We start from the raw sequence: 17,496 nt of genomic DNA, 5'->3' as shown, positions 1-17,496 counted from the left end.
GAATTTGAAATTCTAAAACACACCATGCATGCACTTCTCATCCTTCCAAAAACATCAAAATGAAAACGTCAGACACATTGATGCTTCACAGCATGCTGTGGCAAGTCTTTTATTTTGTTCACCTGATTAGTGCAACTCAAATAATTAAAAATTGACAAAGAAATCTCAAAACAGCAGTCTCAAAACAGCAGTCAAAACAATGACTTTTCAAATAGGAATGTAATTCACCCCTACTGCAACTCCACTGACTTGCTGTGAGGTTCCACAAGGAAAGGAACAGTCCATCACTAATATTATTAAAGCTTCACCACTGTTCTGGTGTTACATAAAAAGCAAAGAAAGGCACAATCCTGTCCCAAAGAGCTTACAGTCTGAAACCAGTGGCAGTAAGGTCCAACGTTAAGTAAGTTAAAATAGCAGGGTAATGTCAAAATATTATCATTGGTAGTAAAATTCACAGGCTGGGAAGGAAAGATAACTCTCAAGAAGGGTATTACAATATAAGATCTTCTGAAGATCTTTGATACTCTGCGGTAAGGAAGGAACTGAAGTTATACAAAGTCTGGAGTAGGTCATGAGGATAAAGTGAGAAAGTTGAACCTCAAGCGTGATCTAGTGTGAGGAAAAGGAAGAAAAGTAAGGATTTGCATTGGCTGGGGTTAGGCAGAGCCCCACATACAAAGGTGACAAAAATGAATCAATGAAAAGGCAAAGAAAACAGTGGAAAAATTAGAAGAGAGGAAAGACATTTAAGGAGCACCAGACAAGAAAATCTGTGGCACTTTGGACTAAGAAGTCAGCGCAGAGAAACTCTCAGGTCCATTGAATTGAACATAGCAGTCCAGTCTGATGCAAGGTTAACAAATTAAAATAGCACACTTTTGGTAGGAGCAACAAATATGCACATTCCAAAATAAGAATATAAAATTAATAACCTAAAGAAGTTTAAAATATAAAATGCATAGAGAAATAAACATCTTATAAATTGATTTCACTACAAACTCATGCATCTTAGCTTTAAACCTATGAATGGTAACACCAAAAAAAAAAAGGCCCAATCCTACAGATATTAACTACGATAATGGGTACTACTATATGGGACTGTCATGATACTGTTTCATGCATGGGAACAAACATCTAAATGCAAAGGCCTGAAGTCAGGAATGTAGATATTAGCTTCTCTGAGAACTGCTCATGATGTACAGTTGGAACATATCTGATAAACCAACTAAATATCCTTAGAGAACACTTAACCTCAGCTCTACCCTCATTGTGCAGTCATACAGTATTTATGAAGCTCTATGGAAGGCTTATAACAAGTTTTGCTTTCTGAAATTTACTGAGAATACAGTATCTTTAAAGAAGTCTTTTGTAACTGTAGAAACAAGAAATAACAGAGGCAAAAGATTTTTTAAATGGTCAAGTAGATTCTTATTCTAATTGTATCTATACGAACAAAGAGTGACTCTATGAATTTCAACGAGCATTACAGCAGCATGTCTAAGGTCAGAATCAGATCCACAGCATCTTTCAGTGCTGCTCACAGTTTAACTACAAATTAAGTGGTCTGCTTTACAAATTTTGCAACCATTCTTGATTGGTCTAGGGACCCTCACCTTCAAACAGAAGTCAAGGTTGTCCAAGTCATTGCAAGACTGGGCCCTCAATCCCATGTAGTTAACTAAAAGAGCTCCAAGAACTAAAAGACAATACAACTTGTGCGCAACAGCTGTGCAGTACCACAGTAATTTTCAAACCCTTTAGCTTTTATTTCATAGGTGTGCAGTACGGCTCTAACCCACAAGTATTTATGACTGATGCATCTGCATGAAGCTTCTCATGAATGTTGCAAGCTTCTGAACATCTTCTACAGTCACYGCATTATATAAAGAGGCACGGATTCCTCCCACGGATCTGAATTGAGAAGAGGAAGGGACAACAACAACAACAAAAGACAAGTTTTGTATATGCTAGAAAAGTCTTGAATATCATTACCTATTCACAGCTATATGCCTCTACCCCAAAGTGGTAAGAGTCGCATTTTACGTGAATGAGCAGCATTTTAATTCTTCAAGGCAAGTTTTCTATCAAAATATACTCATTATTTCTTAGGTATTTATAGCTCCAACACTGTAGTCCTGTGACCTCAAAAATCTAATTTTTTTTAATCCCACAAACACCACTACAATAGAGGAAGGAACTCTTGCAGCCACACAGACCAGCTTTGTAACGGACGCTTTATACAATAATGAATCTGACCTTCAGAGCCAATTCCTTTGGCATTTGCAGAGACCCTCATTAATCAAACTGGGGAAGAAAGCAGAAACAGGGAGAAAGCCCTCTGGCTCCAACCATGCCTAAGCAGTAGGGGAGCCACCAGCAGGCTCCAAGTACAGTCTCTAGGCTGCTATTTCCAGTGCTCCCAAACCAGTATAAGAGGAAAGGTTTGTCAGGGAAAGAGATTTGTTAGTTAATAAACAATGCCTGCTGCTGTATCACCGTAATACTATTTAATACTACACAACAAACGGATTCATCTTAGTCTAGTACTTACCGATGTCCTTTCAGAGATAACATATTAAGTTCCACAGCTTTCTCAAGAAATTTCTTTTCCAGGGCTTCATCCCCCTTGATACTGCCAATGCGGAAGGGGACATTCATTCTGCTTCGGTTCTTTTTCTCCACTGGGCATCTGGAAAAATTGCAAAATGTAATGATTAACCTGTTTTGTGCTAAATCTACGTTTTTAGCTAAATACAATTTCAGGAAGTGAATAATTGCATCTGCTTAGCACTGCCACCATTCTTTTGCCATAATCAAAGAGAAGATTACTTTCTATGAAATAAAGGAACCTTCCTTTTTCAACCAAATAGCTTAATTATGATAAGTGGAAGGCTGGTCACTCCTTCCTGCCATACCCAAAATTACTATTATGGAATGCATGAGAGGCCTGCAAAAAGTCTAACAAATTCAAAAACTTAAAAAAAAAAAAAAAAAAAAAAAAAAAAAAAAGACAGGACAGTCTCCACTGCATTCCCCAGAGTAACAGGGTTTTCCAGTAAAGTAGCTGAGGTTTGGTCAAGGTTAATTATAGTGCACTTTCACCAAGTCTCAAGTGGGTTCTTCTCTTCATCTGCACATAGACTGACACACACTTATTTTTATGCAGCTAGGCACAAGTGATACCAGACTTAAGCTTGACCCAGTTAAACAGAGATAAAGAAAGTATAAGAATACAGTGCAAGGAAATAACCATTTACATTAGAGACTTTCATTAATGATTACAGTTCCCTCTCTACATTAGTATTATTCAGAATCACAAATAGTCTCAAGGAGAGAGGAGATATCTCTGGAGCAAATCTTGCATCATGCATACAACCACAACATATAGCATATCACAGCTTCTTAAACCCTTAGAATTCCCTTTAATCCAAAGTGGAAAATTCAAGATTCCTTTAAAACAAAATTTCTCTTTGAATACTTTGTAGAGCAAAGAACGGGGGGAAAAACCATTAGTATTATTTTTCTTCAGTGCTTCTGGTTACAAGGGACATATGAGACTACCAGATTTATCCTACTGTATAGATTCTTGCAGAGATTCATTAGGAATAAGTTTTTTCATAAATTGCATGTAAATTCCATGCCAATTATTATTCTATTTGACAAAAAATGGACATCATTCTTTTTGAGGCTCTCACTTATTCCTTTGTACAGATGTCTCCATCATGAAGAAGTAATTGATCATAACATTGGTATATGCAAATTTTACGATTTAGATGCAACCAAGAAAACACTCTTCAAAAAGGCCTACTCCTGTAAACATTCCCATGTTTGAATAATTGTGGCTTTGCTACAGTTTTTACAAGATCCAGTTGCTATTAGGCAACCCAATGTAACTCAGTGCAAGCTGTTAGCGGTTAGAAGTTGGAAAGTAACAAACTGTGAATGGCACACAGCACTGTGTCGTAGAAAGTCTCCATTCACCAAAAGGCTCATCTCACTGCTCACTCAGTGAAGCATGCCACAGGTTAGGTGGCACATCACAGCTGGGCAGGCAGCTTCGGGTAAGTCTTCTTTTTAGTCATTGCCATGATAAAAAAAATCTGCAGTCCTGAGTACATTACTTAATAAGATGCATACAGCTCACTTATTAGTGAAATTTGCTTTGAATTCCCATTTACCTATTTACCATCCCATCTGCACTGCATTTCATACTCACAGCCCTACAGACCAGCTTGCCAGAAACAAAGATTTCATATTTGTCACAAAATGTTTTTTCAAGGCTTGATTTGCTCACTGAAGTTTACAAAAAGCCCTCAGGACTTCACTGGAGTAGGATCACATTCCTGATCATGACAATGCCAAAGGCAAAGACGTTGTTCTCGTTAACTAAATGGATAAGCTGAATGTATTAAATATTATGATGGAACTATATCCTTGCCAATTAAGGCTGCAGCCAGCTTTAATTTAAAACCCAAATTTAATTTGCCCTATTATAACTTTGACTTGAAAATTAAGTAGGTCCCAAAATTGTTGATTTTACGCTGAAGGTAAGGAAAATATTTTGGCAGAGTTTCAGAGTCATTCATTACTTTTTAAGCGGAGTGAGTGATTAAAATAATTATTCCAAATTACAACATCAGCTTTCAGCTATATAGATTTTGGGTCCTGTGAGCTCAAAAATACCTTGCAACCATCTGAAAAAAACAGAGGGTTAAATCCGCTTTGAAAATCCATCAGGAATAACCAAAGAAAATAAACTGTATGTAAAGAAAATGTTTTATGCTGTGACTACATCTAGGTCTGATCTTATTCCTGCTACTTCAGTGTGTGTTTCAGGATTTGGCAGAATGAGCTAATAAAGATGCTGCTTGATAAAGAAAAAGCAGAATCTTTTTGAGTATCAAAAGAGATGGTAGAAAGAATATGATACTGAGAACTGCTCTCTAGAACTTCTTACAAGCTACTTTCTCTGCTTTGGCACTTATTTCCCAAGACATTCACTAGGCATATAAAGCAGGGGTTTTAGAATATCTGTTTTGTGTCCATGCCTTGCCTAGGCTTCTGCATTTTATGAAGTTTAGAATATGTATTTTTAATATGCTTCACAACTGATCTATGCAGGATAACTCCAAATTCTGTCAGAATGAGACTCATCCTTGGATAGCTATCAAATGAATGCTTTGCATAAATAATCCGTCTAGGATTCCTCACAATTATAATATATTGAAAAGGCAACTTTGACAGTCTGACTGCAGCAGACTTTTGAAGTTACGAATATGTTTGGCTCTGCAACAAACATTGAAACCAAGGGAAAAAAAACATAGTAACTTACACATAGAATCCATTAGATTTGTCTATAATGTCATAAATCATTCGTGATTTGATTGAGCTAAGTTTATCCATAGCTGCAGCCCCACCATTATTCTTTATCCATTCCAGTACCAATCCCATGATATAGATGCTGTGTAAGAGAAAGAACATCATTCAATAAGGTTATTATAAAAGAAATGGAAGAAAAAAATTACAGTCCTGTTTAATGGTCCACAAAATATTTCAGGGATAAGATGCTACCTTTGGTTTTAGGGTTTTTATTAAGATGATTATCCACTCAGAATTTGGGCTACATTCCAAATTATGACATATTTGAGCAGTCCGTGTTTTTTGGACCCAGATAAAGAAACCTGAAATTCAAATGCTACACAAATACATTGCACCAAACTTAATCTCTTGCACCACATAAGAGCACATCCTGTAGTCTTCCGTCAGCCCTGCACAGCTCCCAAGGACATCCACAAGCATTTCACTTCTGCAAGGACTGCCAATTCTTTGACCATACAACTGATTATCAAAATCCAAGAAAGAGCCAGAGTTAATGCTTAAGTTAGTGGTATACACCCTGCACAGCTGCTCTACCAAAGGTGCTGGGGTGAATCTCAAATGTATGTGCATTAATAATGCTAAAAATCTAATCTCATTTTCATAAGCATTAGAAATATTCCTATAATCCCATTTCTGTCTAAAGAGCTCTTTCTCCACATGAAGAGTGATGTTTGGTGAAACAAATAATAAATACATTACACTTAATAATTCATTACTATTCAAGTTCTGAGCTGAGACCTGGAAGCCTGCTGAATTCATGTGGCTATGGAGCAAGCATTTCAATGCCAGTTACCCAGTGTAATGTAAAAACCCTAAAGGCCTTTTGCCTTTGTGCTATTCTATAAAACTCAGCTTGTTCAAGTTCAGGCATTTCCCACGACTACATAGCTTTACATAATAAACTGCTCACAAGTTTTGATGGCATATTTCCAACAGGTTTGCTTTTATTAATCCTTTCATTACAGATTCAGAAGGAGTGCTCAGAGTACATTACCCTACAAATTTCCATCCCAAGGATCTAGCAGGAGGTTGATTTAACTTTGCTACGTTTAATTTCTCAATGGATGCAAACCTTGAATCTCTGAACACTTCAAAAAGACTGCAGAATAACTGAGGTTACAGACTGCCTGTTATAAATAAGCAAAGCACCTTATGGGTTTGAGCTCACAATATTGCTACATTTACAACAGCAGGCTGTCAACTACTCCAGTGCAAAGGATTTAAGTGAAGCATAGCCTATGCCCTGGCCACCTGCACAGGGCCACATTTCGTCTCTCATCCTCGTTTCCTCAAATGAAATTTCTTGGATAGGTAAGATTTACAGACATCAGCCCTAGACTGATCCACATAAACCAACCAACTGGGGGATATGTTTTATCCTTCTTTCACATCAGTCAAAATTATGTTTTTAGAGCAATTTTAAATGCAAAATAAACCCTTGGAGCTTAGAAATGAGATTTTCCTAGCAAAATCACCATTAATTTGGCAAAGCAGATTAGGGTCAGAAAGTTGGCCTCTTTAATCAAGAGGTTAAAGTCATCAGCATCACATTAATTTAATTTAACATCCTGCTGAAGTAGGTTTTGCAAATTCAGTTAATATTTCCTGCCTGTTTGCCAGCTATTAGTGAGCACAAAGTAGGAAGAGGGGAGACAAACACCGGGTTAAGAAGCTTTGCCAGTTCCTGGCAAAATACAACAGGCATTTTAAAACCAAGCCAAACAGATCTGCACCTTGCCGACATTTTAGTCTCTATTAYATTCTGGATTATAGAATATGCTCCAAAGCAGGTCTCTAATGTGAAGTAAAATCTGGCAAAACAGTACTCAGAAAGGAGAAAGACTGTTGGTTGCAACCTTATTTTCAGTCTCTCTGCATTTCTCACCACCCTGTACGTTACTGACAGACACTTAGTTACAGCTAAGGAAGCACTTTCTTTTCTAGAAATTCTTTGCAGGGGCCAGAATGAAGCTGCAGAACTGAATTTTTGTTTTGCTTTTCAAATGGAAATAGTTCTGTACTTGGAAAACATGAATGGCTGGACTTAAAACCTGGCATGTGCAAGTACGCAGTGTTCAAAACAGAATGCACGACTTGGCAGCCTGGGAAATAACTGATCATAAAACAGAAGCTTTATCAATCAATGAAAAAACACACATACTGCCCATGTAATTGCATTTTGCTATAAAGTTAAGCACACAAAGGCGGCAAATGTTCAGAAACACTGAAAGTTAATTTTTATGGTGAACAACCAGCACTAAAGACATCAACGGCACCTAGCCCGTAAGGCAGCCTCTGTATATAATCGTTGCAACAGTACATACTATAAGTAAGCCTACTCTTTGGGAGAACTTCAGCTGGGCACCATGAAGTCCAAAACAAACATATGGTCACTGAATTTACTGTTCCTTTGATATATTAATGTAACAACCCCCATGTCATTGTAATAATATACACCATAGTGAAAACAGGCAGATTCAAAGACATTACTTAAAATCACTTAAAATTCTACTGGTTTTATATACTAAGTGATAGCATTAAGGCAAGTCCTGTAAGCAGGAATCACTGTGTTTTATGTTGATACAGTGCATTTGAAATGCACCAGCCACAGTTAGGGAGCTTAACTTTGAAAATTCTGGCTTGTGTGAAAAGATAGAGTTGTATTAATCTCAGCTCTTATATTGGAGACTTTTCTCTCTTTGAATCAAAAGGAAATCTCATCTTTAAAAGTAGGAAACATTATTTTCAAAGTAATTTAAAAAATACTTCTAGGAAAAAAAGATACCCGTTTGAAGATTTTTTAATATAACCATTTTAGTGAACGTTGGTATAAAAAGGCTCTAGAACCCATATATATTTTGATCTAGAACGGCCAGATGCTATTGGCTCAATATCTAAATCTTTCAGCAGTAAAGTATCATTTCATCAGTTATCAGTTCAGAGCTGGTAACTCTGAAAGAACAAACTGTAGTCTCTTCTGCTTTATGTATACATGAAATTGCCAGGTATAGGCTGATTTTATAGTCTTGACTGCTGGCAAAGATTTTGAAGCTAGAAGAACAGAGTTTTATTTTTGGACGCCAGGAAAAGCATGAAGGTGGCAATCAAAATAAAATGGAAAGCTGCACTAGAGAATAAAGCAAAGCAATGACTAAAACACTATTGTTAGTTTGTGCTCAACAGTTTCATTTCAAAACTGACTACAGTGAACAACGTAGCTAGAATAAAAAAGTTCCAAAAAATATTTGAAAGAATGCATACTCTTGTAATATTTTGTATTATTAAATTGTATAATAATTTTCTTTACTGGAAAACAGTTAATATATAGAGAGATCTGGAGGTTCAGAATGCTGAGAACAACCTTGAGGTACATATGTATATATGTATGTATGCATTTATGTATAGTATATGTTGAAGCTTCTAACTCTGTATGTGAAAAGCTCCTCAGTCATTCTCACTTTCAGGCAAGGGATCAGCCACCTCCCTAATCTCATCCCTTGCACTACAGACATTATTGCAATACAGACATTATACACTTAAAAGAATGAGAGTGGGTGCATTCTGATTACAAAGCACCTTTTCCCCACTATCCATAAAATCTACTGTATAGTCTGTTCTGTCCCAAGGTAAGAGAGTAGCTGGAAGGAAAGGGAAGCCCTAAAGTTAATGCAGAGGCAGAAGGCCTGCTGAGATGAACTTTAGTTCTCCTGCTTTGACAGGCAAAAAAACAAAACCATGGTCCCTGCAAGGGTCAGCACAGCTTACACCTTACTCTGGGTTTCTTTCCTCAGGAAGAGCTAAACCAAATCCGTACTGAGTGTTCAGGAAGCCAGACTAAGGGCCAAATTACTTACTAGTGGTGATGGAAGCAGTATCACCGAATTGTCTACAGTTGTATTCATTTAAGTCAGCAGACAAATAGATTCTGAATCTTCTAGAATGGAATTGTTATATATAATATGTACTTCTAAAAGTAAGATGTTCTTTATGGCTCAATCCTGTTGGATACCATCAAAGTCATGGCTGGATGCTTTAAGGGTCCTCACAGGAATCATAACGCCAACATATCATTGACTTGAAAGCAAATATACTCATTTCCAAAACTTTTCTCAACAACAGCAGCAGATGGCAGTGCAGTAGTTTTCTGAATACAGGATATTAAATACTGGGATAAGTTACCTGTAGCATGGTGGAGTGTTATATAAAGAGCCATTTGTTGCTTGTGTTTTGTAATCCAGTACTACAGGGCATTCTTTCAGTGCAAATCCCAGCAAGTCCTCACGGACTATTACAACAGTAACTCCAGCACAGCCAACATTCTTCTGAGCACCAGCAAAAATCACACCAAACTTTAAGAGAAAGGTGAAAAGAAGCACTTGTTACATGCAGTCACTAATAGATCTCATAACTGCATAATAAGCCAGTATCTTTATACAACAGGCATGCAAATAAAATGAACAGCTTGGAAAAATATGTTGAAAACAAGCAAGTTGTGGGTCAAAGAGAGCTTAGGAGATATTCTGATTTCAAAGAGACTTCCAGCTATCATAGAATTGTTATACCATTTATTAACATATACGTATTATCAGAAACATGTATCTTCATTCAGCTGAGGTAGTTCATCTCAACAAATTCCCCAGTAATTTGTCAAATGTTTATTTAGTGATCACAAATCATTCAAGAGGCAGCCCATCCCTATTTCACACTACTTCAAGCAAGTTTATGAATAAATAAATAGAAATATTTACAACTAATCTGGCATTTCAGAAGAGGAATCACATAGTCCATTTGTTCAAAGAGAGGCAGATGAGGAAAAGCCAAGATGAATGCACAAACAATTGTCCCTTCTTTTCCTTCACACAGATAAGAAGGGTCAAATGATCCACTTCCCTAGTTCACAAGTCAGTAATGTTTCCCAACTATAGCACACTTTACAAACACAAGCAAGTTCTATCTTCTACCTCTCAGAAACTGAGACAGTAACTGTAAGGCATAGGAAGCTTTATGCCTTAAAAGTGGCTGTGTTAGAGGCAGGATCAAAAATTCTGATTCAGTGCCCTGCTATAACCATTTACACTATCTACAGACTAAATATGATTTGTCAGCTACAGCATCAGTGAAGACAATGCAGTAGACAAAGAATCTTGCAGAGCTAATAGTATGAACTATTTCAATATAAATCAATATGTTTTTGTTGAAAATAAGATAATAGATAACTTTCAGATCTGAAATTTCAGATTTCAATGTTTATATCCATCAGATACCTGATTAACAAAATACGATTTCTTTAATGATTTCACTGTTCAGCAGCTCCAGCCAGTCATACTCTTACAGATGCCTGTATACCTTAGGTATGTATACAAATTTGAAAATGCATTCTGCTGTCAGTGTGTCTGATACTGTACCTTGGAAACATCCACAGGTTTGGACAGGAAGTTTGATGACATATCACAAACCAAAACTGATCCTTTGACATCTGGTACAAAGTCAAACTCTACCCCATGAACAGTCTCATTAGCACAGTAATAGACATAAGATGCATCTGGATTAAGATTCCAAGTGCTCGGGTCAGGAATTTCTGAGAGTGACAAAAAGGAAAACCAAAAGTCACTGAAAACAAGTAATTTTCCTGGCATGCAGTTTTACTTCAACACTGGACTTTCAAAATGCAAACTCAGGACTGATTTTGTTGTATAATGTAACACCATATGTTGCCGGCAACAAGCTAAATCTATCTACAAAGAAACACACCCATGGGTTCCCAAAATTCTCTGTGGCAACCCATGAACAAGCTTGCAGACCTTCTGGTTGCAAGTCCTTCTTCCTCAAGGGATTTTAATCAGGTTTGCTATCCCAAATTATAAAACACTCTCTTAAGGATCTAAAATAGAATTTCAGCTGAATTTAAGCACTTGCATCCAAGAATCCTCCATATGCCTTTGTAACCATCCAAATTCTCATTGCTAAAGTTCTCTAAAGGTGTGATTCTGTGCAGCCCTAAAAGCATTTCAACCTTTCCCAAGCTGAACATGAGGTTACCTACCTCCCATTTAAGCCCTGCAAGGAATTTGCAAAACTAACATTCATCTGCCTCTGTCAGCGGGCAGAGCTCTGTATGCCCTGCCAGCACAGACCAGGTTCTGCATAAAACAAATAACAGTTGTTCCTTTTGTTCCAAAGCACCAGAAAAGTGCTGCTACTGCCTACCCTCTTATTTACAGCAGCTAAATGGATAATACACTCCCCTAGGATGGGGAAGATGCAAGGTCAATTCTTTCCTTTGTCTCAGAGGAGATAAACCAATCTCCCAAGTGAATGCCCCAATCGCAAGTTAACAGACTAATTCACATGGGAGATATTCTTTGTCCTTCCTGTTGTCACTCTTCCCAGTTTGTATGGTATAACTTTGACCAGAGAAAAGAAAAATTTTCAGGACTACCCAGAGTAGGGACACCTGGTTCTGATTTCTTCGCCAAGAAGAGAAGATGTATGACTATTTATGTTCCCAGTGACCACTTAAAGGAAGGTATACACGTAAAACATCCTTGAAATAGACTTTGTCATAAGAGCTCCCAATGGCTAAATTACAGTTAACCTTCCTCCTACACTGTGGTTGTATTTCAAATTGTATCATGTCCCGTAACAAGCTTTGAGAGAGAGTTGAAAATGCCTTGCCTATTCCAGAGCCACCTGTAGGTTAGGACACACAGCAGGAAAATGAGGGTTTGAAAACCCTCAAAAGAAGGAAATGGAACACAGGTCTCTCATCTCCTAGGCCGAAAAGCTTAAGATCTCAAATATGCTTCTAAATTGCAGAAAAATCTCATTTTGGAAATTACCTGAAACTGAAATACCTAGCACTTAAGAAGCAAATAACTTAAAAACTGATTTAAAACTGTTGTCTCATCAGACAGCCCAGGTTACTTCCTCTATCAATATACATTTGCTTCCTACCACACATGGTCTAGGATCTGCTGTCTAGTTTCAAGATTCACCTTGCCTGGTGGAGATTGCTAACGCATCTAACAGATCTCCCAAGCCTGAATATGGAGAGATGAGGCTGGTAATTTTCAAGTGCTAGGCAGTCAACTGTTTAACTAGCTAACATTCAGTAACAGACAGACTGATTTCTGGAAGAATTCAACAAAAGCTAAGCTTTCACATGGATGTAATCATCAACCTACCTGTATAGGTTCCTAATTTAGGATGGACAATATTCACTTTGGCATACTTCTCTGCTTCTTTAGCTGCTTTTGCTGACCAAGCTCCAGTAACCACATAATCCGCATGTCTTCCTTCCTTTAGGCCAATAAGATTAAGTGGGACTGCACTGAACTGACCAGATCCACCTCCTTGGAGAAAAATAACTTTGTAGTTTTCTGGTATATTTCTGCATGCAAGAAATAAACACATATTTTTATCCCCAAAAGAGAAAAGAAGCATGTATTGTGTGCTAAGCCCCATGCAATTATACATTTAACTGCAACATTCCAGAGGAAAAATAAATCAATTCTGGAAGAGGCTTTTCCAAGAGGTTAAACCAAAGCTCATCAACTTACATCAGCACTGCTCTTTAGTTGCTATCAAGAGTAACACTAAATATTTTATTGATAAAAAATATGTTGGAAACAAGCAACAAACTCACTCATGAGTAGCTCTTCTATCATCATACACACAAACCTGAAAGATGTTGTAACAGAATTAATGCTCAAATGTAGTTTCGTCTGTTGTTAGCCTGATGGAAAACTGATGAAGCTAAGAAATTCAGACCAAAGYGCTTATAGTGGATTTCAACTTTGAGAGCCCAAAACTTAAAAATTTGCAAGTGTAGTCATATACTTAACATGCATATATAATTTAGTGAGTCACAAAAACTGTGTGTTCAAATTACTGATGCCATCATAAAAGCCTTTCTGTCAATAATTCTGTGTCTGTAAAATCTTGATTTTACATCTTTATGTGAAAGGATCATTAACTACTACAAGAGCTGTACAGTAATTCCAATATTCTATGTATTCCGAAGCTTTAAAATGTACCACACTACATACAGGAAAAGGGATCCTGATCAGTCCTTCTAAAAAACAACTATATAAAGTTTATGTTAGTAAAACTGGATTGATGATTCCTTTACAGACCACCTTTACACTACTGCAGAGACAAGTAACAAGCATACAGTTTTCAATCATTACAATTTATTTCTTAAAAAAAAGCTGCACTTTATGAATTCTATGAACACAACAAAAATTCAAAATTTGGAAGCAAGTCAACCTGTTAGTGTATTAAAGTCATGTAAAAGCATCTTACACGAATAAAAGCCCTCAAATAAATCAGAATCAGACAAACAGAAGACCAATGTTCTCTCCAAGATTACTATTATTTTTTTTTTAGATACAGTATCTAAAAATAGGTCCTTTCACCTACATGGAGTAAAGGTCTCTACATGAATCATTATTAGTGCAACTAGCACAAGTGTAAAACAAAAATAAGCAGGAAGCAATTCACTTACAGCAATTCACGCAAGAGATTTTCAGCTGTATTTATAATTTTTGTGAAATCTGAAGTCCGATGGCTCATTTCTTGGATGGAAAGAGAAAAAATAAGAAAAAAGAAAAAAAAGGAGAGAGATAACATGAAACAAAATGGTAAACCTTCTACATTCACAGACTCAAAATACCTGAAGACTCCTGTTCCCAGCTCTGACTCCCGTTTGCTGAGCTTTCCTAAATACCCACAGTCTTACATCACCCATCTTGTCCAAATCCATGCAAATCCAGTCTGTTCATATTTCATACCCTCAACTCCTTCCTGTCCCCAGAAACAACACAGGGGTATGTTTGGATGAAAGTATTCCCTAGCAAGGTGCAAGTTTTCTTTACTCCAAAAACGTTTTCTACTACCGTACTCCTTAACTGCCATAGCAGTATAGGGGGACTGTTTCGCTGTTATTTTAACAAGGCTTCTTCATACTGTAATCCTAATTAGAAGCTAAGACCACTTAGTATTAATTCCTTTAATCAAACTCATGTTCTTTCTTCCATTTGTAAGAGTGTACAATTTATTTAAACATAAATCCCAATCCAGATTGATGCACACATTTTACTTTTAACAACCAGTTTCATGGGACTAGTAAAATGCTGAGCATGTTTGTGCATGAAGTTTTTGCACAACAGGGGCTGAAAAGTGAGTCATATATGCATGTGCTATAGAAGACACCTCTGCCTTAGGGCAGGACCACATTTCCTTCCTAATGGGAAGCATGCTGTATTTCAGATGCATCCTCTCCTTTCTCAACTAAAAATTTTTATAATTCAAGACACAAACATATATACATGTATATACACATACATACAAATATATACACACACAAAAAAGCGRGTACCTTCCTAAAGATCCAGAAGTACTAATGTATTAGTTATGATTACTTATCTTCTGTGTCTCTAGTCCTTTATGCTGGATCATTAAATGCCTGCCTATGTATCATTTAATGGTCTCTTGAGGAGCGGTTAGCATAGGAAGAACTGCAGTATGAAAGAGTATCCTCTGGACATACACGCTACCATGGTATACCAAGGTTTTACAAAAGAAAGGGTAAGTATTCAGCTGAAATACCAAGGTCAAAAGCTCTTACTAAATAATTTGGTTAAACATCTACATTCTGAAACACATGCAGAATTTTTTTTTTAAAAGTCTTACCAAGAACACTAATACCAAGTCCTTTGTAGTCCACCAATTCTTTCTGTGCTTCTAGTAACACCTAACAAAAATAAAACCAATAAACAAAATAAGGAGATTTTCTAGTAGTGTGAGTAATTAATGCATCGTGCATCTGGCAGCTGCTCCATACTACAATAACCTGACACTTCTCAAATTAGATTATCAGACATACAGGCGCCAATGTAATTTTACTGTATCTAGTAGCTGAAGGCTTATCATAAGATGGAATAATTAAATCATGTGCTTTGGGAAAGTCTGTATTTCAAGTGGTTATTTCTACAGTTACATTTCCAGATTACTTCAGAATGATTTTCAGGAATTGGCTGGAACTTCCCACCTTTTACAGAAGACTTAATAATGTTTGCCTATGTACTAACTTTTTCTACCGCAGCATCTTATTTTTTTTTCCTACCTTCTTTTACTTGATTTGTAGAAACAGGATAACTGAAATATTGAGGGAAACATCAAAAAGCAGCGTATGGAATTCTGTGCCTTAAACTGACACAATAGGATGAGGTCTGATTTCAGAGAACAAGGTCCTGCACTTTCTAAATATGCACCTTATGTTATTGAAAGTTAGAAAAAAAAAATAAACAAAATTTTGAGGCAATAAAAAAGCACAGGTCACTCCAGAAAGCCCTTGCCAGCTGATTTGCTGCTTCAGCCTTTCATCATTCTTTCTTCTTTCATTGCTGTCACGCATCAACAAAGTGGAGTTAGACTCTAACCATTGGATTTGCTGCTCGTGCTTTCTGTAAATTCCCGGGTTTGAGCCAGAACATTCACTGTCCCTCCAAAAAGGAGCAGGAAGAGATAGAGACACAGTAGAAAACTCCCCAAAACAAAAGTTGTATGCATGCATCCCAGGATCTGTCAAAAAATGTGCTCTGGAAGGTTACAGGAGCAAGCAAACTGCCCAGCTGACACAGCATCCGCATGACCTGTCAACTGTAACAGCTGGTCACCACAAGGCCAATCATAAACAGCTGTGCTGCTTTTGATTTTAGAGATGGTGAAGTTTTAGCCAGCATGTTGCACATGCAAACATCTTCATGACAGAGGAGGAAAAAAAAAAATCAATGGGAACATGCAGACCATTACAAAGGATTTGTTAAACTGCTTGATAAAATCCTATTTCATTAGTAGCATTCTTTATCTGAAAATCTGTATTAAAAGAAGACTGATTTTAAAAAAGTGCCTATTTCTCTCATACAAATAAACACAAACAACGTTCTTATAACATAGCCTTATAATAGGCATGAAGAGGTCTGTCCACCTCTTTGCTTCAGTGAGTTGGGGCACTTCATATGCAGCATCAGCCTACAGTCAAACTAAGTGAAGTAGACAAGGTGAAGAGTACTGCATTTTCAAAAAACAGACTAATGATATGGAGTTCAGCTCCCCTCAAACATCAAAGGCAGCCCTCAGTTCTCTCTCTGTTGGGRAATCAGATGCTGCAGCAGTTTAAGAGAGCTCTTTTCTCAGCCAAGGGCTTTGCAATACAGCAYAATGATTTGTAGCATAATCTACAAAAGAGGATTTCCAGAAAAAACAAGTTGAGAAGCTGCTCTAGATCAAATTTGTTTTGTTACAGAAAAACGTGTTAAGGAAATAACGCAGAAAATAATGGAGAAAAGTATGACCCAAGAAGTAAAGAAAAAAAAATTCCCACAACACACAACTCTTGAGTAGAAAGCCAGATGCTCAAAATTCAGCACAAACCACCCCCCTCTCCCTATGCAACTGGATAATCTACGGTTGCTGATGCAACTTTCCAAAGGGTTGAGTCTATACTATACTCATTAGCATTGTTTATATAAAGACTTCGTATTGAATTATCTTGATTTTTTTTTCTTTTTGGTCAGCTTCATTTGATGCAGCTACTTGCGCACCTGCGAAGACTTACTTTCCATCCAAAACTGATACGGCCCCGATGAAGGAGCACTCCAGCAGATTTAGCAAAAATTCTGAGGGTGCAATCTTAAAAGCAAAGGGGGGGGGGGCGGGCGTCTAAAAAAAAAAAGAAGAAGAAACAGAAAAAAAACCTACAAATTTGTTGGCGCAGTCAGTTTGGGGGAGTTGGGGAGAACGGAGAAGAGTTCTTGTTCTGGCCGCCCGGTTGTTGCTTGTTTGGTTAAAGAGAGCTTCCCAGAGCCTCGCTTGGCAGCGCCGAGACGGGCGCAGCGGGGAGCCGCGCTAGGGGGCGACCCCCCCTTCCCCCGCCGCCGCCGCCCCGCAGCGGCCGGGACCTGCCGCCGCCGCCCCGCAGCCCAGCCCAGCCGAAAGCCACCTGCCGCCGCCGCCGCCCGGGCCCGGGCCCGGGCCCCGGCCCCTACTCACGGAGCGCGGCAGCTTCGCCGGTCCGGCGCCGAAGTTTGCCACCTGCCGCCCGCACTCCAT

General features: G+C 37.8%; 1 protein-coding gene across 1 annotated transcript; it reads right to left on the bottom strand.

Moving 5' to 3' along the window:
• Positions 1-973: 973 nt before the first annotated feature.
• Positions 974-17,496, bottom strand: PSAT1 (phosphoserine aminotransferase 1). The gene is made up of 9 exons (XM_026064355.1): positions 17,437-17,496; positions 15,076-15,136; positions 13,889-13,958; positions 12,567-12,772; positions 10,788-10,960; positions 9,562-9,731; positions 5,336-5,464; positions 2,555-2,692; positions 974-1,914 (listed from the first exon to the last, which is right to left on the bottom strand). Exons 1-9 carry the CDS (start codon positions 17,494-17,496, stop codon positions 1,809-1,811), a joined length of 1,113 nt encoding a protein of 370 aa, XP_025920140.1. The 3' UTR covers positions 974-1,808.

This window comes from Apteryx rowi, unplaced genomic scaffold (genome assembly GCF_003343035.1).
Source record: "Apteryx rowi isolate R43461 unplaced genomic scaffold, aptRow1 scaffold_214, whole genome shotgun sequence".
NCBI lineage: Eukaryota > Metazoa > Chordata > Aves > Apterygiformes > Apterygidae > Apteryx > Apteryx rowi.
This window is presented reverse-complemented; position numbering and strand designations above follow the sequence as displayed.